Source organism: Peromyscus maniculatus, chromosome X, assembly GCF_049852395.1.
Source record: "Peromyscus maniculatus bairdii isolate BWxNUB_F1_BW_parent chromosome X, HU_Pman_BW_mat_3.1, whole genome shotgun sequence".
NCBI classification, from domain to species: domain Eukaryota; kingdom Metazoa; phylum Chordata; class Mammalia; order Rodentia; family Cricetidae; genus Peromyscus; species Peromyscus maniculatus.
In genome coordinates this window covers 42,456,942-42,484,767 of record NC_134875.1, presented here as the reverse complement: position 1 = coordinate 42,484,767, position 27,826 = coordinate 42,456,942, and the positions used below count along the sequence as shown (strand labels likewise).

The 27,826-nt window shown below is 38.8% G+C and overlaps 1 protein-coding gene across 2 annotated transcripts; it reads left to right on the top strand.

The window, feature by feature from the left end:
- The first annotated feature begins 26,295 nt into the window (after positions 1 to 26,295).
- LOC143270944 (periphilin-1-like) lies at positions 26,296 to 27,490 on the top strand. Of its 2 annotated transcripts, XM_076562328.1 has the most exons (3): positions 26,296 to 26,347; positions 26,531 to 26,785; positions 26,901 to 27,490. In XM_076562328.1, exons 2-3 carry the CDS (start codon positions 26,596 to 26,598, stop codon positions 27,488 to 27,490), a joined length of 780 nt encoding a protein of 259 aa, XP_076418443.1. In that variant the 5' UTR covers positions 26,296 to 26,347; positions 26,531 to 26,595. The 2 variants fall into 2 exon arrangements, with proteins under 2 accessions (XP_076418443.1, XP_076418442.1); XM_076562327.1 differs by lacking the exon at positions 26,296 to 26,347 and having other exon boundaries at positions 26,596 to 26,785.
- Positions 27,491 to 27,826: the final 336 nt, after the last annotated feature.

The following is a 27,826-nucleotide window of genomic DNA, read 5'->3' as shown; positions in this document are numbered from 1 at the left end:
TAGCTTATCTTATATTAGTTATAACTTTATTTTATTAGACAAAAAGGGGAAATGTGAAATTTTATTTGTGCTCTAATAAATAAAGCTTGCATAGAGATCAGAGGAAAAAGCCAGCCATTATAAGGAAACACAAAAGTCGGAAATATTAAAACATACCTTTAAACCTATCTCTTGGGGAGCAGGGATCTGTCTGGATCTCAGTGATTTCAAGGCAATAACTGGGAACAGAGTCAGGTGTGGTGGCACATGCCTTAAATTCCAACATTAGGTAACCACAGAGGTCTTGAGGTATATACAGACAGAAAGTGATGGGCAGGAAGAGGAAGTGATGTAGCTGGACAGAGAGAGCAAATCAGATGGCAGAACAGCAAGGCATAGAGGCATGGGTACACAGGAAGTCTCCTTTTGGAAGCTTTGGAGTAGGCAAGGTAAGGTTAGTGTGTGGCTGCTCCTATTCCTCTGATCTCTCTCAGGTTTTTACCCCTATATCTGGCTCCATGTTTTCTATTAATAAGACCATTTAGAAATACAAACACAGCTGGGCGGTGGGGGCACACGCCTTTAATCCCAACACTTGGGAGGCAGAGGCAGGTGGATCTCTGTGAGTTCGAGGCCAACCTGGACTACCAAGTGAGTTCCAGGAAAAGGCGCAAAGCTACAAAGAGAAACCTTTTCTCGAAAAACCAAAAAAAAAAAAAAGAAAGAAAGAAAGAAAGAAATACAAACACATGAACACGCATATATACATAAAGAAAAAGTAATGGAAAAAAATTGGACAAATTATTAATCCTGACCACCCCAAAACTTCTAAGAGCAGGGAAAACCTAGGGAATCTGTCAGGAAGAGGGGTACTGACCGTTCCCCACTCTTGATGGTGGTTAAATCAGGCACATATTATTTTTTTCAGAAAAGGTGTCATATGCCTTATAATGTATTTTGTGTGTTTATAAAAGGTGACTACTTGACTTTCCATAGGTTTGTCCATGTAGATAAAGAGACAGAGACCCCGAGTCTGCAGCATGCTAATGCAGGAAGCTGGGGTCTTTATGGTGATGTGGAGCCATGGAAAGGCACTTGACATTTGTACTTGGGCCTCAGAGGACAGATTTCCCTCTCACTGACTACCACACAATTTCTAGGAGACCTCTGCATTATAACTTCAGAGGAGGAAGAGAGCAGAAGGCAAAGAAAGAAGCAGCTAAGAAAAAAGAAAATGGGATGGACAGTGTCAGCTCTATTTAGCTAAATCCTGAAGCCTGAGTTCCATATATCTTGGGACTCTGAATGAAATGCCTTGTTCACAGCTTCCTTAACCATGAAATTGGGAAAACACCAATGGCACAGGACAGGGATACCATCAGGGTTCATTGAGTTACTTGCAGAGTTTGGCATCCTTTTATTTCAACTTCACAAACCAGTGTACCGGTAACTACAGTTTACTTCCCCTGAAAAGCATAATCTCAGCACTAGGACAGAGCTTCCAGAGCCTATGTCAGCATGGACGCCTCTGACTTCTGAATTACTGTAAATAGCCCAATCAAGCTGCCTATAACAATCCAGTGCATCTCATCCTCAGCTCTAAACAGGATGTCTCCATCACATTCCTCCTTCAGGGCTCAGGGAACGGCAGCCTTGAATGCATGGGACCGAGTTGAGGAACCAGGAAAAAAATCAGAGTCATTTACAAAGGTGATGCAAGGCCCAAGAGAGTCTTTTACAGATTTTTTACAAAGACTGGCTTCAGCAGTAAAGAGAATGGTCTCGGATTCAGAAGCTGGTAAGGCAATAATTGAATCTTTGGCTTTTGAGAATGCGAATGCAGCATGCAAAAGAATAATCAGGCCATTAAGGACAAGATCTGCACCTTTGGAAGATTGGATTAGAGAAACAATTAATGTTGAGGCTGATGAGCATGATGATACGTGAGTAGGAGAAGTAATTTCAAATGGTTTGAGGAGTGTTAGATGTTTTGGATGTGGAAAGCAAGGACATTTGAAAAGGGACTATAGACAGGTCATTCCTAGAAACAATGTTTCTTCAAGGAACAATGGCAACAGAATGCCCCTTCCTTCTGGAGTATGCAGAAGGTGTGGTAAGGGAAAACACTGGACCAACGAATGTAGATCAACCAAGGACAGACAGGGTAATCCTTTGCCTCAGTCTTCGGGAAACTCCCAGAGGGGCCTCGTGCAGGCCCCCATTGCAAATCCAGTTCAAATCTTTCCTGCAGCCATAGAGGAAATGCCTGCTCTGGAGAGCGATTAAATAACCAAATGCCTATTGGAATAAATCATGCTGGTCAGGATGATGTAACAGAGAGAATAGCAAATTCAGGAGAAAACATAAAGAAAAATTTTTGGCAAACTTTTATTAATGAACAAAGACCAAAATTAACGATAAAAATAAATGGTGTTTTGTTATCTGGTCTGGTAGACACAGGTGCGGACATTACCATAATTGCACCAGAATTTTGGCATCCAACTTGGCCCCTTCAGGAGGTAAACCTTCAACTGTTAGGAATTGGGACATTATCTCAGGGGAAACAGAGTGCAAGATGGCTCCAATATATAGGTCCAGAAGGACAGAGAGGAAAATTAAAACCATATGTGGCTAACATAACTATGAACCTGTGGGGTCGAGACTTGTTGCAACAATGGAATACTCAGATTAACATCCCTCCAATCTCAGAAACAAATCATAAACTAGCACATGTTACTGAGAGAAATATTAGAAGATATTGTTCTAATGAGTGGTCACCAGCCATCCATATTATACAAGAACAGGACACAACAACTGATGATCTTTCAAAGACACCAACAGCTCTACCTTTAAAATGGTTAACAGACAAGCCTGTATGGGTCCAGCAATGGCCTTTAACAACAGAGAAACTCCAGGCTTTAGAAGAGCTGGTAGAAGAACAGTTAAATGTTCAGCATATTGAAGAATCAACCAGCCCTTGAAATTCTCCTGTATTTGTTATTAAAAAGAAATCTGGTAAATGGAGAAAGGTAACCGTCCTTAGAGCAATTAACAAAGTAATTCAGCCAATGGACTCTCTACAATCTGGGATGCCTTTGCCTACTCTGTTACCAAAAGGATGGCCTCTCATAGTTATTGATTTAAAAGACTGTTTCTTTTCAATACCCTTACAAGAAAAAGACAGAGAAAGATTTGCTTTTACAGTACCTACTTATAATAATTCTCAACCGGTTAAAAGATTTCAATGGAGGGTCCTCCCTCAGGGAATGTTGAATAGCCCAACTCTGGGCCAATACTTTGTACAACAGCCATTGGAAGTGATATGTAAAAAATTTCCTAAATCTATAATTTATCATTATATGGAGGATATTTTACTAGCTGACTCAAATGCAGATACTTTAGAAATAATGTTTGAAGAAGTAAAGAAAATTTTGCCTTGCTGGGGATTACAAATTGCTCCTGAAAAGATACAAAGAGGAGATTCTATTAATTATTTAGGATATAAAATAGAGCTACAAAAAAATTAGACCCCAAAAGGTGCAAATTAGGAGAGACAGACTACAGACTCTTAATGACTTTCAAAGATTATTTGGAGACATTTCTCATCTACGAACTATTGTTGGGATAAAAAATGATGAACTGACTAATTTGTTCAAAACCTTAGAAGGTGACAAGGACTTAAATAGTCCAAGAGAATTATCACCTGAAGCTGAGAAAGAATTGGCCTTGATATGAAAGAAAGTGCATGAAGGACACGTGGATCGTATTGATCCAAAGCTGGATTGCATTTTGGTTATTTTACCTTCTAGGCGTTCTCCTACTGGAATATTAATGCAGAGGGAAGATGTTATATTGGAATGGATATTTTTACCAAATAAACCAAATAAAAAATTAAAAACTTATGTGGAAAAAATCTCTGACTTGATTTACAAAGGAAAATTGAGACGTTGTCAATTAGCAGGCATAGACCCAGCAGAAATTGTCGTACCATTAACTAAGGAGGACATTGAAAAATTATGGACGGAAAATGAACCTTGGCAAAGAGCTTACAGTAATTTTTTGGGAGAAATTAACAGCAAATATCCCAAAAGTAATAGAATTGATCTTATTATAAAGAGAGCTGATTGGATCTTGCCTCGAATTGTATGGCAAAAACCCATATCTGGAGTTTGTACATTTTATACAGATGCCAACAAAGAAGGAAAGGCAGGTTACAAATCAGAAAATTTAAGTAAAGTGGTTCAAAGTCCGTATAATTCAGTTCAAAAATCAGAATTGTATGCTATTCTGTTGATATTAATGGATTTTTCAGAACCTCTTAACATAGTAACTGACTCTCAGTATGCTGAAAGAGTGGTGTTACATATTGAGACTGCAGAATTTATCCCTGATGCTTCAGAATTAACTTCACTATTTATTCAATTACAAGATACAATCAGGAAAAGGAATCATACTTTATATGTAATTCACATTCGATCCCATGCTGGTCTGCCAGGCCCTCTAGCACAAGGCAATGATGAGATTGATAAATTATTGATAGGAAATGTGCTGGAGGCCTCAGAATTTCATAAAAAACATCACGTCAATAATAAAGGTTTAAAAAAGGATTTTTCCATAACCTGGCAACAAGCCAAAGAAATAGTTAAGAAATGTCCTACTTGTTCCTTCTACAATCAGACGCCATTACCAGCAGGATGTAACCCAAAGGGTACTCACAGAAATAAAATCTGGCAGATGGACGTGTTTCACTTTGCAGAATTTGGGAAATTGAAATATGTATACCACACTATCGATACTTATTCAGGATTTCAATGGGCAACTGCTTTGAGTTCTAAAAAACCTGATTCTGTAATCACTCATTTGCTAGAAGTTATGGCCATCATGGGTATACCTGCACAAATCAAAACTGACAATGCTCCATCATATGTCTCTGTTAAAATGAAACAGTTTTTTGCTTATTACAATATAAAACATATTACAGGCATACCACATAATCCTACAGGTCAAGCAGTTATAGAAAGATCAAACAGAACTCTAAAGGATATGCTAAATAAACAGAAATGGGTAACAAACACCCCCAGAAATAGACTGCATAATGCTCTTCTAACTTTGAATTTTCTGAATGCCAATGAGAAAGGAACAACAGCTGCAGAGACATTGGATAATAGAAAAAACTACAGAATTAAATCAGCCTATATACTTTAAGGATTTGCTGACCTCAGAATGGAAACCAGGGTATGTATTACATTGGGGACGAGGTTTTGCTTTTGTTTCTACAGGAGAAGATAAGCTGTGGGTACCATCAAAATTGATAAAGGTTCGATTTGAACAAGAGAGACCTCTTAATTAGAGGAGGTGATAGTTCATCAACCAGCATGAACATCCAATTTAAACTAACTGGTATCAATAACACATGCCTTTTCATTTAATCAGATAATAACTTGTCAAAAGGAAACATCCCCAAAATTAGTCTTGGGGAAAGGTTTTTTGTTTTTGTCTTTTAGGAGAATGAAGGTTAAAGAATCTGAAGAACACTGGACAAATGAGACAACTGAAGAAAAGGGACAAATCATCTATCCCAAGAAACAGAATGAAACGGTGTATGGGTATATATTATCTAAAAAATTTTGTCTTCCTAAATGTTTGTTTCTGCTTTTCTCTAAAGATTTAACACTATTGGTCTTCTAATAGTCCCAGTTCAATTAAAATTTAAAGCTGACTTTGTAGTTGGAGAATGGCTCTCTCCTTCTTTAAAATCAAGCATGTTGTTAAAAGGAAATTGCAAACTCCCTGTATCATGCCAGAATAAAAGAGCCATTTTCTGCTATGGGACAGGACAAAAGGAAAATTAATTAAGGGACTATTCTATTACTAATCTCAACTCTTTTGATTCTATTCTGATTCTTTAAACTTTTCTTAAAGTATAAATTTTATATCAAAATTTACAAGATTAATATATATATATATACATTTTAAACTTTGTTAAGATATGAATGGTCATATAGAGTACTAACTAATTCTAGAAAAAAGGCTAGCTGCATATATATGTTTTTGTGTTTGAGTCTCTTATCAGTTTTCTGCAGGAAATCACGGCCCGGCCTAACATCAACTGAAGTCTCCAGAAAGAAGATGGGGCCCCACAACAACAACAATTCCACATGGACAATAATAATATCATTAAGCTGACAAACATCATCTACAGCTCAGCTTTGAACTACAAGGTGCTCAGAGCAATTTTGAGATGACTAGCTGAGATGATCCAGTCTCAAATACTACTTGAATAAGGACTTGAGATAAACCCTGAACTTTGGCATTATACACTGGCTGGATAATGAAGGATATAGTTACCTTTCCTAGAATTTGACAATTAACCTAAAATTTTTCTTTCAGGATAAAAAAAATTTCGCCCATACCCAGCAGGAAGCAATTTTAAGAATACGACGCCCACATTCCAAAAGACGTGGTGTGGGGCGGGTGGTTTTTTTGGACTTTTTAATGGGTTTTGGGTCTGGGATAATTTTCAGTATTTAGGGGGGTTGGTTACAAGTTATTGTCAAGGGTTAGGAAAAAGGCTAAGCAAAGGAGATTAGATTTAAGGTTCTTATTTAAAAAAAAAAAGAAAAAGAAAGAAATGAAAAAGACAATTACTAGTTTTAAATACTTTACATTGGATTGGATTGTTTTATATTGTATACAAATTTGAAACTGATATTGTTAGAAAATGCTATATGTATATTTCTAATTATATTTATACCATTCATTTAACAATGTAATGCAAATTTCTGATCCTTGAATGTTATTATTATCAACTATTACGATATAAAGAAATGAAAGTTAGTAGTTAGACATTACAATAGAACTTGTCGTCATATTAGATATGTTTTAAAAATTGAGCAGAGATGTTTTAGACAGGTCATCTTCAAACCCTTCAGAGATCTACAGAATATGGCATTTAAAATGTTTTAATAATTTAGAAAATTTTCCTTTTTTGAGACATGTCGGCTCCTGGCAGTACCAATCTACTTCAGAGAAAATGTGGGCATTGAAGAAACTACATATGGAGTCAACTTTCATCGTGGCAAAAGTTAGCCACTGGACAACAAATTATCCTCGAATCAACAGGACAAAATAGACAGACAGAACACGAAACAAGGGACTAATGATTCTTGCCAAAACAAGTGTGGTTATGGCTCTATCAAAAGGCATCTTCTGTGGCCAGGACAATATGGCCCCATCCCTGAAGTGGCCTTCGCATCCGGAAAAGGTATGGTGCCCTTTTCTTCGAAGGCAGCTTAACAGGCAGAGGGCCGATGGCTTCTGTTTTGCAATGGAACAGCAGCTGAAAGTTCATGCCTCTCGAAAGTAGACTGGCATTTAATAGAGGGATATGGAGAAGAAGTTGATGCTGAGATGAAGCCATATATACACAGTCAAGAAGAATGGACAGCTGAATTAAAAAACTGTCAACAATTTCCAGAATTTAAAATCCTGAATCATGACAAGACACTAGTGGAATTCAGGTGTTTCCGGTACATGGATTGCTCTCACCCAATGTGAGGTTGAACTGTTGACCTTGTGTTCATCCTACTTCACAAATGAGTCTGTCAGATACACTAAGCCTATTGGTTGAAGATGATGCCCCAACACTGTGGAGAAACCACAGGTGACTGCCCAGGCAGCTGGCTGTTTCTGTCAACTCACAAAATTTTTTGGAAGTGGCTTGCATGCACTTCCTGGTTTTATTTTTGTTAGCTAATATTATTCCCCTCTTGGTTCTCTGAGGGAGCTGAAGATTAGTTAGTTATGGTTGAAGATTAGTTAGTTATAGTTGAAAATTAATTAGGATAGAAAGTACATTAGATACATCTTGGATTTACCAAAATAGAATAGATAATGGAATTATTTTCTCTGATTTGTCAAATATCTGTTTAGGTATTTATTACTTGTATATATTGTATATAGTTATTGTACTTTTGTATATAGTTTTTCTTTTGTTAGTTATAACCTTTCGCTTTTTTTTCTTTTTATTAACATAGAAAAGGGGAAATGTGGTGGTAATCTAATTGTACTGAAATGTGATTTTGATTTTATGTTAATAAATAAAGTTGCCCGGGGGTCAGAGCTATTAGAGCCATAGCAAGAGTGTGGCGGTGGTGGCACACGCCTTTAATCCCATAGATCTCTGTGTGTTCAGGGATACAGCCAGCATTGGAGACATATGCCTTTAAGACCTAGGGGGCTGTACATTCAGATAGTGATGAGGCAGTCACGTGTTTGGGTTTACAACCAATGAGAAGGCAGAACAAAATACTATAAATAGACGAACAGACAGGAAATAGCTCTCTTTAGGGAAGCTGGAATACCGCAGGCCGAAGGGTGAGATTTTAGCTCTGAGCTCTGACCTCTGGGCTTTCTCTTTTACATTGTTTCTGTGTTTCTTATTTAATAGGATGGTTGGTTACATCAATATCTGGCGCTGAACATGACAAGAATCCATTAAAAACCGCTTGGCTTGGTGGCAGGTCCGCTTTACCACAAGGGTGGCAGGCGGCTGCAGGCGGCAATCGGCTTCTTAGTCCAAGCAGCGGGTTCTTAGCCCTGGTCTAGGTCTGCTTGACCTTAGGCTGGACTATCACAGTGGAGCCCTTACCCCCTATGAGGAGTGGATGTGGGAGTGGATGGGAGAGGTGAGGGGTGAGAGCAGGAGATGGGGAGGGAGAGGAAACTGTGGTTGGTATGAAAAATGAAAATATCTTAAATAAAAAAGTGCCTAGGACAAGGCTTCCCAAGACCTGAGGAAGGCTGTAGATTGACTGTTCAATGGCTTTGCTTGGATTTACTGACCTTCACTTTGACTTCAGGAATATTCAAAGCTTGTGCAAGTTCCTTCGCGTGGAAAGAAAACCTCAAATGTTTAGTGTGCAGTATTTTACATGAAATGCAGAGTCATATATGATTACTACACTTTTTTAATATTGCTATCCTCCCTCACACCCACATTTAACTTTCATACTCGGAATTAGTCTCGCTTTTGAAATGGTTTTACCTCTTACGAAAGTTTTTAAACATTACAGATGAATAATTTTAACACACTATTAAAAATTAAAAATAAATACCAAAGTGTATGCTGAGCAAATTATACTAATTTAAAAAATAGCACCAGGGGAAGGGAAAGGGAAACGGAAAGGAGTTAATGGATAGGTACACAGTCCCTGAAAAGATGACGAGACTACTGGTGAAGAGCTCACCCAACAAAGTGTAAATCCTTAACACTGGTGAACTTTACACTAGTGAGTATTTTGGCACACTACACTCATGTCTCTATATTTTACAGAAATTACAATATGGCAGGAAACGAGTGGTGTTGACTATGTACACTTGTTTCAGGTCAACACTACACGCTAATACTGAACTTGATCCCTACACAAGGCACCCTCCTGTACCCACCACCAAGGGAGAAGACAGCAGTGGCTTAGGGAGGGATGATAGGAAACCAGGGCCTGGAAGAACAAAAGGATATCTCAACCTGAGACAACAGGGAGTTTGGGGATAGCTCCTGGTGCCAGACACATACCTGGCCAGCGCATCTGGGTACTTGGTGTCTTTGAACAATTTTTCCATTTCCTCCACCTGCCACAGTGTGAAATTGAATGTTGTTCACCGCCGCTTTTGTGATGAACAGCGCCTCGGAATCCTAATCACAGCCTCAGCTGAGTCGTTCTGGCCCTCACGGCCCTGGCGACCCCGGTTATTTAGGTCAATTACGCAGCAGACGTCACCTCCACTAGGGTTGCCACCCACCATCGCCAAGGCAGCCTCTAAGGTGGGGACCTGAGCTATCTCCTCACCATTCTCATTCTTGCTGGCCATGACTAGTAGTGGGCCGAAGCCACAGAGAGAAGTGGGGCCCCAGGAATTCCCACACTCAAGGCCTATTGTTCGGTCAGTCTCTACTACTAATGAGGCGTCAAGAGACGGCCCAAGGAATGGGTGAAGTCAATGTGTCCTTCTGCATATGCTCCACACTTCTCCACATTCCTCATGGTTGACATCCACATGCTCCTCTCCAGATGGGCGCCATAGGCTTTCCTCTCCCTGACTGACTGCTCTGGGCTTTTTGAACTCCTGCTGAGGTAGGTGGTATTTACTTTGGTGCACAAATGGTGGGTGTGGCCCAAAGATGAGGAACTAAGGAAGCCACTGTGAACAGGCTTGTGAAAGGTCCTGGGAAGTTAAACCTTACTTCTAGGGCATGTGTGCAGAATGAGTTTTAGCTTGCTTCTGCATGCATGCACACGCTGCCTGTTCCTCCTAGGTTGTAGAGATGACACTGAAGGGTGAATTGTGTAGCATTGCAAGATAATTGGGGAAGAGAGATGGGAGAAAGGTGGGAACACACACTGACCACAGGATCCTTGGGTGAACATGTAAAAAATTTCTGTGGACCTCACACTCCACCTACTACTGCTGCTCAGAGAATAGGCTTAGAACTAACTAGACATGATCAGCTTAGTGGCTGCTAGTACAAGAGTCCCTGTTAGTACACTGAAGGCTAGCTAGCCATTCTTCTTCAAAATCAGCATCAAGATCTTGGGACTGAGTTTGAATATAATTCTAGTTAATGGCACTGTCGAAAACCAAACAAAAGACACTCCCTCTGCTCAAAAGAAAAAGTGATCTGCTTAAGAAATAGTTAAATCAGATTATAATAATTTTATAATCTCTGATATATTCCACATGTAATTTTTGCCTCAGTTCTTATCACTGAGGATGTCGATGCAGTCGCTCATTCTGTTGGATGGAAGGTAAATACATAAATATTCAGGCAGTGTTTAAAACAATACTTGGAATTAGCTCTTCTTGGAAAATCTGGTAGAATTCTGCACAGAAACCATCTGGTCCTAGTCTTAAATTTGGCATGTGGTACCTATCCAGAAAATTGATTACTTCTTTCAGATTTTCCAATTTTGTGGAGTACAAGTTTTTGAAGTTTGACCTGATGATTCTCTGGATATCCTCATTGTCTGTTGTTATGTCTCCATTTTCATTTCTGATTTGGATGCTCTCTCTCTCTCTCTCTCTCTCTCTCTCTCTCTCTCTCTCTCTCTCTCTCTCTCTCTCTCCCTTTTGGTTAATGTGGATAAGAGCTTGTCTATCTTGTTCATTTTTTTCAAAGAACCAACTCTTTGTTTCATTGATTCTTTGTATTGTTCTCTTTGTTTCTATTTCATTGATTTCAGCTATTGATTTGATTATTTCCTGGTGTTGCTTCCTCATGGGTGACTTTGCTTCTTTTTCTTCTAGAGCTTTCAGTTGTGCTGTTAAGTCACTAGTGTGAGATTTCTCCAGGTTCTTTATGTGGGCATTTAGTGCTATGAATTTTCCTCTTAGCACTGCTTTCATAGTGTCCCATGAGTTTGGGTATGTAGTACATTCATTTTCACTGAATTCTAGGAAATCTTTAATTTCTTTCTTTATTTCTTGCTTGACCCATTGTTGATTCATTTGGGCATTATTCAGTTTCCATGAGATTTTAGGCTTTCTGTAATTTTTGTTGTTGTTGAAATCTAGCATTAAGCCATGGTGGTCTGATAAAATACAGGAGGTTATTCCAATTTTTTGTATCTGTTGAGATTTGCTTTGTGACCCAGCTTGTGGTCAGTTTTAGAGAAGGTTCCATGGGGTGCTGAGAAGATGATATGTTCTTTTCTGTTAGGGTGGAATGTTCCATAAATATCTATTAAGTCCATTTGAGTCATAACTTTTGTTAGATCCCTTATTTCTCTTTTAAGTTGCAGTCTGGCAGATCTATCCAGTGGTGAGAGTGGAGTGTTGAAATCTCCCACTACTAGTGTGTGGGGTTTGATGTGTGATTTAAACTTTAGCAATATTTCTTTTACAAATGTGGGTGTCCTTGTATTGGCGGGCACAAATATTCAGAATTGAGACTTCATCTTGGTGGTTTTCCCTGTGGTAAATATGTAATGTCCTTCCCGATCTCTTTCAATGGATTTTTGTTTGAAATCTATTTTATTAGGTATTAGGATAGCTACAGCAGCTTGCTTCTTAAAACTATTTGATTGGAAAGTCTTTCCCCAGCCTTTTTTCTCTAAGGTAATGTCTGTTTTTAAAATTGAGGTGTGTTTCTTGTATGCAGCAGAAGGATGAATCCTGTTGTTGTATCCATTCTGTCAGCCTGTGTCTCTTTATAGGTGAATTAAGTTCATTGATATTAATGGATATTAATGACTAGTGACTGTTAATTCCTCGTATTTTTGTTGGTAGTGTTGTGTTTCTCTTCTTTTCTATTTGTTGGTGTGGAACTCTCTATTGCCTGTGTTTTCATGGGTATATCTAACTTCCTTCAGTTGAATTTTTCCTTCTAATGCTTTCTGTGGGGCTGGATTTGTGAATAGGTATTGTTTACATCTGGTTTTATCATGGAATATTTTGTTTACTCTGTCTATGATGATTGAGTTTTTTGCTGGATATAATAGTCTGGGTTGGCATCCATGGTCTCTTATTGTCTGTTTAAGTCTGTCCAGGACCTTCAGAGTTCCATTGAGAAGTCAGGTGTTATTCTGATGGGTCTGCCTTTATAAGTTACTTGGCCTTTTTCCTTTGCAGCTCTGTAGCTGGAGAGTTTTCTCTCCGGGTCCCACCAAGCTCTGGCAGTCCACTTATAAAATAAACACACAGACACTTATATTATTTAAACTTTTTGGCCTAATGGCTCAGGCTTCTAGCTATCTAGTTCTGACATCTTTAATTAATCCATTTCTATAAATCTATACCTTGCCACGTGGCCTGTGACTTACCGGCAGCTTCATGGGTTTCTTGTCTTGGTGGCAGCTGGCAGTGTCTCCCTCCACCTTCCTGTTCTCTCAGTTCTCCTCTCTGTTAGTCCTGCCTACACTTCCTGCCTGGCTCCTGGCCAATCAGTGTTTTATTTATTGACCAATGAGAGCAACACATTTGACATACAGACCATCCCACAGCAAAGCTTTTAATAATTTTCTTTATTCTGTATGTTTATTGGTTTGATTATTATGTGGCAAGGGGACTTTTTAGGGATTCAGTCTATTTGGTGTTCTGAAAGCTTCCTGTACCTGCATAGGCATTTCCTTCTTTAAGTTAGGAAAGTTTTCTTCTATGATTTTGTTGAAGATATTTTCTGTGCCTTTGAGTTGGCATTCTTCTCCTTCTTCTATCCCTGTTATTCTTAGGTTTGGTCTTTTCATGGTGTCCCAAATTTGTGAACATTTAGTGTTACAACTCTTTTGGCTTTAGGGTTTTCTTTGACTGATGAATCTATTTCCTCTATTGTATCTTCAATGCCAGATATCTGTTCTTCCATCTTTTACATTCTGTTGCTTTTGCTTGCTTCTGTAGTTCCTGTTTATTTACTCAAATTTTCCATTTCCAGCATTCCCTCATTTTGTGTCTTCTTTATTGCCTCTATTTCAGTTTTCAAGTCTTGGACTGTTTCATTCACCTTTTAAATAGCTCTTTCTTGGCTTTCTTTAAGGGATTTATTGATTTCTTCCATTTTTTTGTTTGTCTTTTCTTTCATTTCTTTAAGGGAAAATTTCATTTCCTCTTTAAAGGTCTCTATCAATTAGGGCTGAAATCAATGTGACTAGAAACAAAATATGCAAAGAATCAATGAAATGAAGAGTTGGTTCCTTGAAAAGGTAAACAGACAAATGATAAGCTAAACTAATCAAAATAACTGAAATGTCCTTACCAATATAATGAGAATTGAAAAGAGATATTAAAACAGTATTGCCTAGTTCGGTCCCATGCAGGTTCCCCAGCTGTCAATCTAGAGTCAGTGGGCTCCAACTAGCTTGGGTCAGCTGTCTCTGCAGGTTTTCCAACCATGATCTTGACCTCTTTGCTCATATACTCACTCCTCCCTGTCTTTGACTGGACTTTTAGAGTCTTTGCTGGGTTGATCTTGATAGAGGGAGCCATTATGGGGTCAGGGAAAAACCTGGTGCTAGGGAAATTCCCAGGAATTCACAAGGACAACCACAGCTTAGACTACTAATGATAGTGGAGAGGGTACCTGAACTGGCCTTCTTTGGTAATCAGATTGGTGAATACCCTAATTGTCATCATACATCCTTCATCCAGTAACTGATGGAAGCAGATGCAGAGATCCACAACCAAGCACCAGGTTGAGCTCTGGGAGTCCAGCTGAAGAGAAGGAAGAGGGATTATATGAGCAAGGGGGTTCAAGATCATGATATGAAAAATCTACAGAAATAACTGATCCAAGATAGTAGGAAGTCACAAACTATGGACCAACAGCTGTGGAACCTGCATGGGACTGGACTAGGACCTCTGCATAGGGGGGCAATTGTGTAGTTTGGTCTGTTTGAGGGGCCCCTGGCAGTGGCATCAGGCTCTACCCCTGGTGCATGAGCTGGCTTTCTTGACCCATCATCTGTCTTGCTTACTCTTTATTCAGGGGGAAGGGGCTGATATCTGCCTCTACTGAATGTACCAGGCTTTGCTGATGGACTCCTCATGAGAGGCCTTACAATTTTGGAGGAGGAGATGGGAAGTGGGGGGAGAGATGCTGAGGGGAGCAGGAAGAGTAACGAGAGGGACATCTGTGGTTGGTAGTTAAAATTATTAAAAATTTAAATAAATAGAAACAAGTATCTCTTTCCCTTCTCTCCCTTTCTGTTCTTCCACCCCCAGCTCAACTACCTAGTTCCCTGATGTTCTCTTGCCACCTTCCCTTACCTCACCCCATGCTCGCTATTTACTCAGGAAATCTTATCTATGCCCCCTTTGAACAATGATCCACGCATGTCACTATTAGGGTCCTCCTTGTTACCTAGTTTCTCTGGGGTTGCTGAACTAGGCCCTCTTAATGTGGGTTACAGATGTGTGGCTTGGTCAGTTTGTGGGACTACTGGCAGTAGAACAAGGATTTATCCATGGTGCATGAACTGGCTTTTTGGAGTCCATTCCTTATGCCTTGGGATACATTGATACAGGGGGGAATGGGATTAGTCCTGCCTTAACTCAACATGCCAGACTTTGTTAACTAACCATGGGAAGCCTTACCTTCTCTGAGGAATGGATAAGGGATAGAGTGGGCAGAAGTTGGGAGGTGAAAGAGAGGAGGTGAGGGAGGAGGAACTGTGGTTGTTATGGAAAATGGAAAAAAATCTTTAAATTAAAAAAATTAAAACTTACAAATCATTGCATGCAATTTCCAAAGAATTAATAAAAATCAGGAAATATTAACATTAAAAATTAAATCTGAAAGAAAATAAAAATGAATGAAAAAATTAAAGAAAGAATAAAAGAGCTCAAAAAACATATTCTGTGTGCCAGGACCTCAGCAGAAAAATCCCTCTGCTTGGAAACTCCAGGCAAACACCAAGCAGTGGCAATAGAATGTCTTAGGGTCAGTAATCATGTCATACTGTCGTTTTCTGCTGTGATCTCACATGGTACTCAAAGATTTTTAAAAGAATTTCTACAACATCATATCATAAAAAGTAAAAAACAAAATTAGAAAGACTCTCCCAACTAAAAACACCCAGGCCAGAGAGATTCAACACAGAATTCTGCCAGACTTTCAAAGGAGAATTAACACTAATACTCCTCAAGTTGTTCAATAAAATAGAAAAAGTAGTAACACTTCCAAATTTGTTTGAATAAGCCAGCATTTCCCTGATACCAAAACCAGTCAAAAACCCAACAAAAAAGAGAAGTATATAGGCTAATCTCTCTGATGAACATAAACATAAAAATTTCCATTAAAATATTTGCAAGCCAAAATCAAGACCACATCCAAAAGATAATTTGATTTCATCCCAGAGAAGCAAGGATGGTTTGATACATGTAAGCCAGTAGATTTAATCCACCAAAGAGACTCAAGAAGAGAAGCCTCACGAGCAGCTCATTAGATGCCGAAAATGCCTTTAAGAAAATCGAACATCTCTTCATGACAGAAGTCCTCGAGAATCTAGGGATAGAGGGTTGATATTTCAAGCTAATAATGACAATATATAAGTCCCCTGTCAACTGGTCTGAAGTCACAATTGTAATTAAAACAAATTATGTAAATGTGAAGTTTATATTTGTAAAGTCATGGTTTTTGTACAAAACTTCTGCCTTTCCTATTTGATAGCTACAGAATTACACTAGCATTATAGGCAGGATGGTAATCCTACAGATGTTGCAACTGGGTTAAGGGAAAATTATTTGTTAATATACTTTGTAAGAATACACTCACATATGCAGCATACACCCACACCCACCAACACACACACACACACACACACACACACACACACACACACACACACACACACTACAAGCCCACAACAAGCATCATGATATATAGAGAAAAACTGAAAACATTTCTGCTAAAATCAAGAACAAGACAAGAATGGCCACTCTTTCTACTCTTTTTCAATAAAGTACTTGAAGTCCTTGTTGTAGCAATGAAATAAGGCTATACAAGGGATACATATAGGAAAGATAGAAGTCTCATACACCTATGTGAAGATATGATTCTACACATAAAAGATCCCAAAGACTCCACAGGACAAATAGAGCTGAAAAATACATCCAAGAATGTTGTAGGATACAAAATTAAAAAAACAACATCTCTAGTTTTCCTGTATATAGATGAAAAATATAACAAGAAACCATAAAAATAATCCATTCACAATAGGATCAAAAATATCTTGGAATAAATCAATCAAGGAAGATAAAGATTTGTACAATGAAAACTTTACACACTGAAGAAAGAAATGAAAGACAAAATTAAAATCTGGAAAGACTTCTCATGCTCATAATCTAGAAAGATTAATAGGGTGAAAATGTCCATCCTACTGAAAGTAATCTATGTATTCAATGCAATCTGGCAGGCCCAGCAGAGGGCGGCTGAAACACAGTTGCAATAAAGACCAGAAACTGAGCTATTACCCACTGAAGAGCTGGTGAAAACAAGCTCTTAATCAAGAGCTTGGAACAGGGGTGCCTTTAATCCCAACACCCTGGGAAGAAGCTATCTCCGTGGGACAGAACCAGAACGAATCTGAACATTCCGTCCGTCTGGGGCCAACTCAGGGCCCAGCTGCGGATCCTGCAAAACCCAACAACTTGGAGGTGTTGGTGAGACTACTCTGCTCAGCTGAACTCCATTCGGGAGAGGATTCCGATCCCTACAGTTTGAAGTCTGAAGAAACAAGATCAACTGAGGAGTTGAAGAATGAACAAAATGTGACCTGGGAACACAGAAGAAGGTGCTGCCCAGCAACCAAACCAGATCACCAGAATCATAAGTATATACTTCACCAACTGAGATCAGCTGCTCTTTAAGAATCAGCCCAATAGCACCAATTTAACCAAGAACTCCTAGTGAACCAAGACTAAAAATTAGAACAAGAGAGGCACTCTCAGACACAGACACCACCTGCACGGAGCAGAGGAAGAGATGAGTAGACGCCAGTGCAAAAATACAGGCAACAACATACAGACCTATATGGCAACATCAGAACCTAGTGATTCTATACCTGCAAGACCTGAACATACCAAGACAGAAGAAACAGAAGAATTCAATCTTAAAAATGACTTTAAGAAGATGATAGAGGCCCTTAAAGACGAAATAAAAAATTCCCTTAAAGGGGAAATAAAAATTTCCCTTAAAGAGGAAATAAAAAACTCCATTAAAGAGGAAATAAAAACTTCCCTTAAAGAGGAAATGAAAAACTCTATTAAAGAGGAAATAAAAAACTCCCTTAAAGAAATGGAAGAAAAAACGAACAAAAAATGGGAAGAAATCAAAGAAAGCCAAGAAAAAGCAATTAAACCAATGAAAGAAACATTCCAAGATCTGAAAAATGAATTTGAGACAATAAAGAAAACACATGCTGAGGGAATGCTGGAAATAGACATCCTGAATATACAAAGAGGAACTACAGAGATAAGCATAACCAACCGATTGCAAGAGATGGAACAGAGAATCTCTGACCCTGAAGACACAATGGAGAAAATAGATTCGTAGGCAAAGAAAACACTAAAGACAAAAAAGTCGTAACACAAAACGTCCAAGAAATTTAGGACACCGTGAATAGACCAAAACTAAGAATAATAGGGATAGAAGAAGGAGAAGAATACCAAGTCAAAGGCCCAGAAAATATATTCAACAAAATCATAGAAGAAAACTTTCGTAACCTAAAGAAAGAAATACCCATGAAGATACAAGAAGCTTACAGAACACCACATAGACTGGATCCAAAGAAAAAGTCCCCTGGCCACATAATGAGTCAAAACACTAAACACACACAGAACAAAGAAAAAATATTAAGAACCACAAAGGAAAAAGACCAAGTAGTATATAAAGGCAAACACATCAGAATAATACCAGACTTCTCAATAGAGACTATGAAAGCTAGAAGGTCATGGACAAATCTTATGCAGACACTAAGAGACCAGAGATGCCAACCCAGATTACTATACCCAGCAAAACTCTCAATCACCATAGGCGGAGTAAACAAAATATTCCAGGATAAAACCAGATTTAATCAATACCTGTTCAGAAACCCAGCCCCACAGAAAGCACTAGAAGGGAAAATCCAACCCAAAGAAGCTAAACACATCCATGAAAACCCAAGCAATAGATAATCCCACACCAACATACACCAAAGAAGGACAACACAACACAACCACAAAAAAATAACAGGAATTAACAATCACTGGTCGTTAGTATCCATCAATATCCATGGTCTCACCTCACCTATAAAAAGAAACAGGCTAACAGAATGGATAAGAAAACAGGACCCATCCATCTGCTGCATAAAAGAGACACACCTTAACTTCAAAGACAGACACTACCTCCAAGTAAAGGGCTGGGAAAAAGCTTTCCAAGCAAATGGACCTAAGAAACAAGCTGGTGTAGCTATCCTAATATCTAATAAAATAGATTTCAAACTAAAATCAATCAAAAGAGATCAGGATGGACATTACATATTGATCACAGGAAAAATCCACCAAGATGAAGTCTCGATTCCAAACAGTTATGCTCCAAATACAAAAGCACACACATTCATAAAAGAAACACTACTACAGTTTAAAATGCACATCAAACCCCACACATTAGTAGTGGGAGATTTTAACGCACCACTCTCACCAAAAGACAGATCTACCAGACTGAAACTTAACAAAGAAATAGCTATCCTAATATCTAGTAAAATAGATTTCAAACTAAAATCAATCAAAAGAGATCAGGATGGACATTACATATTGATCACAGGAAAAATCCACCAATATGAAGTCTCGATTCCAAACAGTTATGCTCCAAATACAAAAGCACACACATTCATAAAAGAAACACTACTACAGTTTAAAATGCACATCAAACCCACACATTAGTAGTGGGAGATTTTAACACACCACTCTCACCAAAAGACAGATCTACCAGACTGAAACTTAACAAAGAAATAAAGGACCCAACACATGTTATGACTCAAATGGACTTAATAGGTATCTACAGAACATTCCATCCTAACACAAGAGAATATACCTTCTTCTCAGCACCCCATGGAATCTTCTCAAAAAATGACCACATGCTTGGACACAAAATAAATCTCAACAGATACAAAAAAATTGGAATAATCTCCTGTATCTTATCAGACCACCAGGCCTTAAAGGTAGACCTCAACAACAACAAAAATTATAGAAAACCCACAAACTCATGAAAACTGAATAATGCCCACATGAAACATCAATGGATCAAGGAAAAAATAAAGAAAGAAATTAAAGATTCCCTAGAATTCAATGAAAATTAAAGTAAAACATACCCAAACTTATGAGACACTATGAAAGTAGTGCTAAGAGGAAAATTCATAGCTCTAAATGCACACCTAAAGAAGATGGAGCAATCCCATACCAAAGAATTAACAGCACAACTGAAAGCTCTAGAACAAAAAGAAACAAACTCATCTAGGAGAAATAGACACCAGGAAACAATCAAATTCAGGGCTGAAATCAATGAAATAGAAAACAAGAGAACAATACAAAAAAATCAATGAAACAAGAGTTGGTTCTTGAAAAAATCAACAAGATAGACAAATCCCTAGCCAAATTAACCAAAAGGCAAAGAGAGAGCACCCAAATTAACAAAATCAGAAATGAAAAAGGAGACATAACAACAGACAAGGAGGAAATCCAGAGAATCATCAGATCATACTTCAAAAACCTGTACTCCATAAAAATGGAAAACCAGGGAGAAATGGACAATTTTCTGGATAAATAAAACATACCAAAATTAAATCAAGACCAGATAAACCATTTAAATAGACCAATAACCACTAAAGAAATAGAAACAGTCATCAAAAGTCTCCCAAGCAAAAAAATAGCCCAGGACCTGATGGTTTCAGTGCAGAATTCTACCAGACACTCAAAGAAGAACTAATACCAATACTCTTCAGTGTTCCACACAATAGAAACAGAAGGAACACTACCAAACTCTTTTTATGAGGCTACAATGACCCTGATATCCAAAACTACACAAAGATGCAACAAAGAATGAGAACTACAGACCAATCTCCCTCATGAACATTGATGGAAAAATACTCAACAAAAAATTGACAAACCGAATCCAAGAATACATCAAAACAATTATCCATCACTTCCAAGTAGGATTCATCTCAGGGATGCAAGGATAGTTCATCATATGAAAATGTGTCAATGTAATACATCATATAAACAAACTGAAAGAAAAAAACCACATGATCATCTCATTAGATGCTGAAAAGCCTTTGACAAAATACAACACCCCTTCATGATAAAGGTGTTGGAAAGATCAGGAATACAAGGAACATTCCTAAATATAATCAAGGCAATTTATAGAAAGCCAGCAGCAAACATCAAATTAAATGGAGAGAAACTCAAAGTGATACCACTAAATTCAGGAACAAGACAAGGCTGTCCCCTCTCCCCATATTTATTCAATATAGTACTAGAAGTTCTAGCTAGAGCAATAAGACAACAAAAGGAGATCAAAGGGATACAAATTGACAAGGAAGAAGTCAAACTTTCACTATTTGCAGATGATATGATAGTATACATAAGTGACCCCAAAAACTCTACCAGGCAACTCCTACAGCTGAGAAACTCCTTCAGTAAAGTGGCAGGATACAAGATCAACTCAAAAAAATCAGTAGCCCTCCTATACACAAATATTAAAAAGGCTGAGAAAGAAGTCAGTGGAACATCACCCTTTACAATAGCCACAAATAATATAAAATACCTTGGGATAACACTAACTAAACAAGTGCAGGACCTTTTTGATAAGAACTTTAAATCTCTAAAGAAGGGAAGTGAAGAAGAAATCAGAAAATGGAAGGATCTCCCATGCTCTTGGATAGATAGGATTAACATAGTAAAAATGGCAATCTTACCAAAAGCAATCTACAGATTCAATGCAATCCCCATCAAAATCCCAACACAATTCTTCACAGACTTGGAAAGAAAAATACTCAGCTTCATATGGAAAAACAAAAGACCCAGGATAGCTAAAAGAATCCTATACGATAAAGCAACCTTTGGAGGCATCACCATCCCTGACCTCAAACACTACTATAGAGCTATAGTAATAAAAACAGTTTGGTACTGGTATAAAAACTGACATACGGACCAACGGAATCGAATTGAAGACCCTGACGTTAATCCATGCACATATGAACACCTGGTCTTTTACGAAGGAGCCAAAACTATACAATGGAAAAAAGAAAGTATCTTCAACAAATGGTGCTGGCATAACTGGATGTCAATATGTAAAAGATTACAAATAGATCCATGTCTGTCACCATGCACAAAACTCAAGTCCAAGTGGATCAAAGACCTGAACATAAATCCAATGACACTAAAATTAGTAGAAAAGAAAGTAGGACGTTCTCTTGAATGCATTGGCACCGGTGACCATTTCCTAAATATAACGCCAACAGCACAGACCCTGAGCACAACAATTAATGAATGGGAGCTCTCAAAATTGAGAAGCTTTTGCAGGGAGAAAAACACTGTCAATAAGACAAAAAGACAGCCAACAGAATGGGAAAATGATCTTCACCAACCCCACATCTGACAGAGGATTGATCTCCACAGTATATAAAGAACTGAAGAAACTAGACATCAAAATACTAAACAATCCAATTAAAAAATGGGCTAAAGAGCTAAACAGAATTCACAAATCAAGAATCACCATTGGTGCCGGGCGGTGGTCGTGCACGCCTTTAATCCCATCACTCGGGAGGCAGAGCCAGGCGGATCTCTGTGAGTTCGAGGCCAGCCTAGGCTACCAAGTGAGTCCCAGGAAAGGGGCAAAGCTACGCAGAGAAACCCTGTCTCGAAAAAACAAAAAAAAAAAAAAAAAGGAATCACCATTGGCTGAAAGACATTTAAAGAAATGCTCAACATCCTTAATCATCAGAGAAATGCAAATCAAAACGATTCTGAAATACCACCTTACACCTGTCACAATGGCTAAGAGCAAAAACACCAATGACAGTCAATGTTGGAGAGGATGTGGAGCAAAGGGAACACTCCTCTACCTTTGGTGGGAATGCAAGCTTGTACAGCCACTGTGGAAATCAGTATGGCGGTTTCTCAGAAAATTAGGAATCGAACTACCTCAAGACCCAGCCATCCCACTCTTGGGCATATACCCAAGGAATGCTGATTCATACCATTAAGATACATGCTCAGCTATGTTCGTAGCAGCACTATTTGTAATAGCCAGAACCTGGAAACAACCTAGATGCCCATCAACTGAAGAATGGATGAAAAAAAGTGGTACATATACACAATGGAGTACTACTCAGCAGAGAAAAACAATGAAAGCATGAAATTGGCAGGCAAAAGGATGGAACTAGAAAAAATCATCCTTAAGGATTTTTTTTTAGTATTTTTATGTTTTGCATTTGAAGGTTTATCCAGGTCATCTAATTCTCTATCAAGACCATTCTTCTTTTTTAATCCATAAGGGCACTGTTGGTTTTAGACTGCATCACCATAAGATTCATCTTGTTAGAAGTCTCACTCTGAAATATCCACCCTTAATTATTTTCATCAAGAAAGATCTCAGTAAAGAGATTAATTGATTTAACTCATCCTGTTCTCTGACAATAATTCAATAGACACAAATACATTAATAATTATTGATTTATTGGCTAAATATCAAATTACCTGACATTTTTATTCAGCAAACAGGAGTATCATAAACTCATACTATCAAACGTTTTTATAGACTCAAATGAAGGCAAATATCAGATTTCAGAAGCTTTCTGGTTGTAGCAATGCCCGCGTTTACTACACATTCACCATGACCAAGCAAGAGGCTGAGGATTAAAAAGAGAGACAAGACAGCAGGTTTCCTCTCAGTAGAATGCCCCCTATTGATGGAGGGAGGAGACCTTAAATACAGACTTACAATAGAGTGGAAGATCCTGGGAGGGCAAAAGTTTGCTAATGATGTTTTACATTCTAGCACTACATCAACATGCAGGATACAGAAACAAGGAACCTGCAGTAAGATGTTTAGGAAGAATGAAATCGTCAGGGAATTAGCATAAGAGGACATCTGATCAAGGTCAGCAGGCAAGGAAACAGCTCCCCAAAACCGGGGGCCAGGGCCCAACAGGTCCCTACTTTTTACTAAAAAATCAGCTCCTGCCTTAGACTTCTTTCACTCATCCTGTTGGGGGTGGGGGCACTGGAGGTCTAAGAAAAGGCTGTAGTGATGTAGTTCATGCATTCTGAACTGTAATTACCTCAGGTCTCGTTGAAACAAATAATCTAACAACACTGGAGAAAGTGTCTTATTGATTTTTCTTTAATTGTTTTTTATTAGTTTGTTTTTGAGAGTTTCTTACTATGTGTTTGATCATATTTATCCCTGCCAACTATTTCTCAACTCATTCCCCCACTTTCCTACCCGCTTAATTTTGTGTCTTCTAAAACAACAACAACAAAACTTTTCTTTAAGACCAAAGTGTAGTGCCAGATATCCTTGGGTGTGTGTTCTTCAGTTGGAGCAATGTCAACTTCCCAGACCTACACTCTTAAAAGGAAATTGCCCTTCCTTTCCCAGCAGATAACACTTGTCAATAGCTCCTAGGCATAGAGGGGGATTGTGTGCCCAGCTCCCAATTCCATGCTGGGATTTGGTCTGCCTTGGGCTTGCACATGTTTGTTTTCTTCTTCATGGTGTTGCATTTTGTGTGAGTTCATATGTGCAACTGCCCTACTGTGTCCAGAAGTTCCTTGTATTCCTCCACCACCTCAGATTATTATACTCTTTCTTTGTCCTCTTCCTCAATGATCTCTGAAGCCTGTGAGGGGAGGATGAGGTACCTAGGTTCCCTTTAAGACTGAGCAATCTTCAGTCTCTTATTCTCTGCACCTTGGCCAGTTGTGGGCCACAATGTTAACCACCACTTACTCCATTTCAGAGCCCCTTAGATGAGGAATAAGAGATACATTGATCTATGGCTGTAATGATAAGTCAGTTTAATACTATGTGCATTTACAGTATAACATAACAGAAGTAAGTTCTCCTCTAGGGCCTATGACTGCTAGCTGTATGTTCTTGGTCTGATAATGGTGCTAGTATGAGTTTCCTCTTGTGGAGAGGAACTTAAATCCAATCAAAAAGTGCTTGGTTACACCAATACTACTTGAGCTGCTAAAACACCAATGGTCATGTGTTATGCTGATCATTCTTGTAGCTCAAAGGTTTTATAGATATGTGTGACTGACGATGACTTTTCTCCTTTGGAAGCCTGCATAGCATCTTCCAGCACAATAAGAGAAGCCAGTAGGGATTAAACATTTAGATCATTACCAACTTTTTTCTGCCATGTTCTATGACTCAAGTATGGGTAACTTCAACAGTAGGGTTAATGAAAAAAAAGGTCAATGTTATGACATTATGATTTTTCCTGTTACACAAATTAATTTTAATAAATTTTACATTTGAACAATATGTTAAATAAATATATTATAAGCTTGTAGTTTAAGGTACTTTAATTTTTCACTAGTGAAATTTATTAGAATATTATGATTTTTTCAACTATGTAAATTAATTTTGATTCATTTTAAATTTGTTCACTGTTAAATAAATATTTTATGTGCTTCTATTTTTTGCCTTATATGTTTTAAATGTTTATCTACATTTTATTTTATTTTTAAAGTTTTAGAAGTGAAAATATAATCACATCCTTTCCTTTTCTATTTCTTTCCCTTCCATATCCTCTCCTCCTAGATGCCTCTCAAATTTATGTTCTCTTTTCATTGATCACCACATGCACACACACACATACACACACACACACACACACACACACAAACACACACACACACAGGCACACAAATATAAAAATACAATGTTCCCAGTCTATTTGGTGTTGCTTGTATATGTATTTGATTTCAGAGCTGACTACTTGATATTGGTAACCTGTTAAAAGGGTGATCCCTGTGGAAAACTAATTCTTTAGCTGTCTGTAGTTCTTTTTTTAGAGGTGGAACCCTATGAGATTTCCCCCTGCAAGTTAGCATATTGATTGGTATTGTCCTTATTCAGGTCTTGTTTAGGCAGTCATATTGTTGAAATATCATGGATGAAGCTTCCCTTTCATTTCTGGTTCCTACAATCTTTCATCTTCCTCATAATGATGCTCCATTAGGCGTAGGCACAGGAGTTGTGTGTGTGTGTGTGTGTGTGTGTGTGTGTGTGTGTGTGTGCATCTTGGGGCTACAAACCCCACAATCACTTGTTCTCTGAAGTTGAGTGGTTGTGGTTTTCTGCATTGGTCTCTCTCTGTTGCAAAGAGAAGCTTTTTTTGGTAAGGGGTGAGAGCTACACTTTTTTGTAGGAAGTGGAATTCACTTAGGAATGGTACTGATTTAGTCAAGTGGTGGTACTGCATTCTCCTGTGTGACACATGACCTCACTAGCCCCAGCTAAATTCCTAGCTTTCAAGTACCTGGCATTATTTCCGTGCTGTTGAGTAGGCCTAAGTTTAATTAGAAAGCTGTTGGTGCGGTTTCAGCAGCATCGGTGGAACGTACCTATTGGGGAGTTCCGATGACGAATTTTTAGACAATAACAGATTCTTGAGCTGAGCCATGAGTGTGGTTGGAAATTGAAAGTGGACCGGAAGGGAAGTACGCATTTCTGTTCGCAGAAGTCCAGTGGCTTCCAAAACAGATGAAATGTGGTCTGAGGGATGGTGTGACTACAAGCGACTTTCAGGAAAACAAGTGCAGGGATGGTATGACTACAAGCGATTTCCAGAAAAACAAGCGCCTCCTTGGAACCATCCCAGTGATGGCAACCCTAGATTAATCAATGTTGTGCCAAAGAGACCGCCTGTGGAAGACAAGAGGTCTTCTCTGCTAGCCAAACCCAAGGAAGGAGGCTACAGTAGATACTACTGTCATGTTGAATACCAAGAATGGGGCAAGGGCCGCTGTTTTACTCAGGATCCAAGAAGAGCCCCACCCTACAAAAGAGGCCATTATGGCTACCGATGGTCAAGAGATGAGTATTCCACAAGACAACAGCCTCAATACAGGGCCATGAGAAACGGCTTTAGAAGAAAACGTTTCTATTCTTCCCATTATTCAAGACAACGCTCTTCCCATAAACGGGGCGCTCCTTTTATGAGAGAATCACATGTGGGCGGGAAGGACTCCCTACACAGCAGATTTGGATCCAGTCTCAGCAGTAGAAGCAGGATCCGCTCCTTCCATCAGTTTCGACACAGACGTAAAGAGAGAGCCATCCAATGCCGGGCGGTGGTGGCGCACGCCTTTAATCCCAGCACTCGGGAGGCAGAGCCAGGTGGATCTTTGTGAGTTCGAGGCCAGCCTGGACTACCAAGGGAGTCCCAGGAAAGGCGCAAAGCTACACAGAGAAACCCTGTCTCGAAAAACAAAAAAAAAAAAAAAAAGAGAGAGAGCCAGAAAGTTTTTGAAAACATCAAGAGATACTGTGACCTCAAGTTCTTCATCCAAGGTGTTAAAAAGCCCCAGCCGGCTGACTGAGAAGGAACAGGCTGATGCTGCAAGCAAGAGGGCTAATGAAAATCCCAAGACGTCAGAAGAAAATAACTTGGCTGAAATTTCCGGGTTTGAGAGGGGATCCAAGGCACCATTACCTATCAACCAGACAGAAGAACCCGAGTCAAACACAACAGCTGGCCCAGAATTGTGTGAAGACAGCCAGCTTAGCATTCGCTCTAAAGCGATCGCATCAAAAATCACTGAGATTGAGAAGGTTTACCAACAAGTCTGTGAAACTTTCGGGATGGTGGTGGAAAGGCTGGTTGAAAAAGATCGTTCGTTAGAAAAATCTATACAGTTTGCAATGAAGCAGAGTTTGCATGAAATAGGTGAGCAACATGTTGAAGAACTCAAGCATTTCATTATGGAGTATGATAATTCTACTCCAGATTTTGGAGACCCTTTTTAGAAGAATTAGGGCTCAGTTCAAAAAATTGTGTAAAAGCTTCTAGATTTCTTACCTTTGGATTGTTTGCTCACCCTTGATGCATGGGGGTGAAGCTTGGTCCTGCCTCAACTGAATGGAAGTACTAACCCTTTTGGAGGAGGGGATGGGGGGAGGGTTTGCTGTTCCCCAATGGAAGTACTAACCCTTTTGGAGGAGGGGATGGGGGGAGTCTTGGGGGGAAGGAGCGAGGAGATGGAGGAGGGATGTGAGGGTGATCTGTGGTTGGTATGTCAAATGAATTAAAAAATTAAAAAATAAAGCCAGTTCATGTACACGGCATAAGTTCTGGTCCCATTG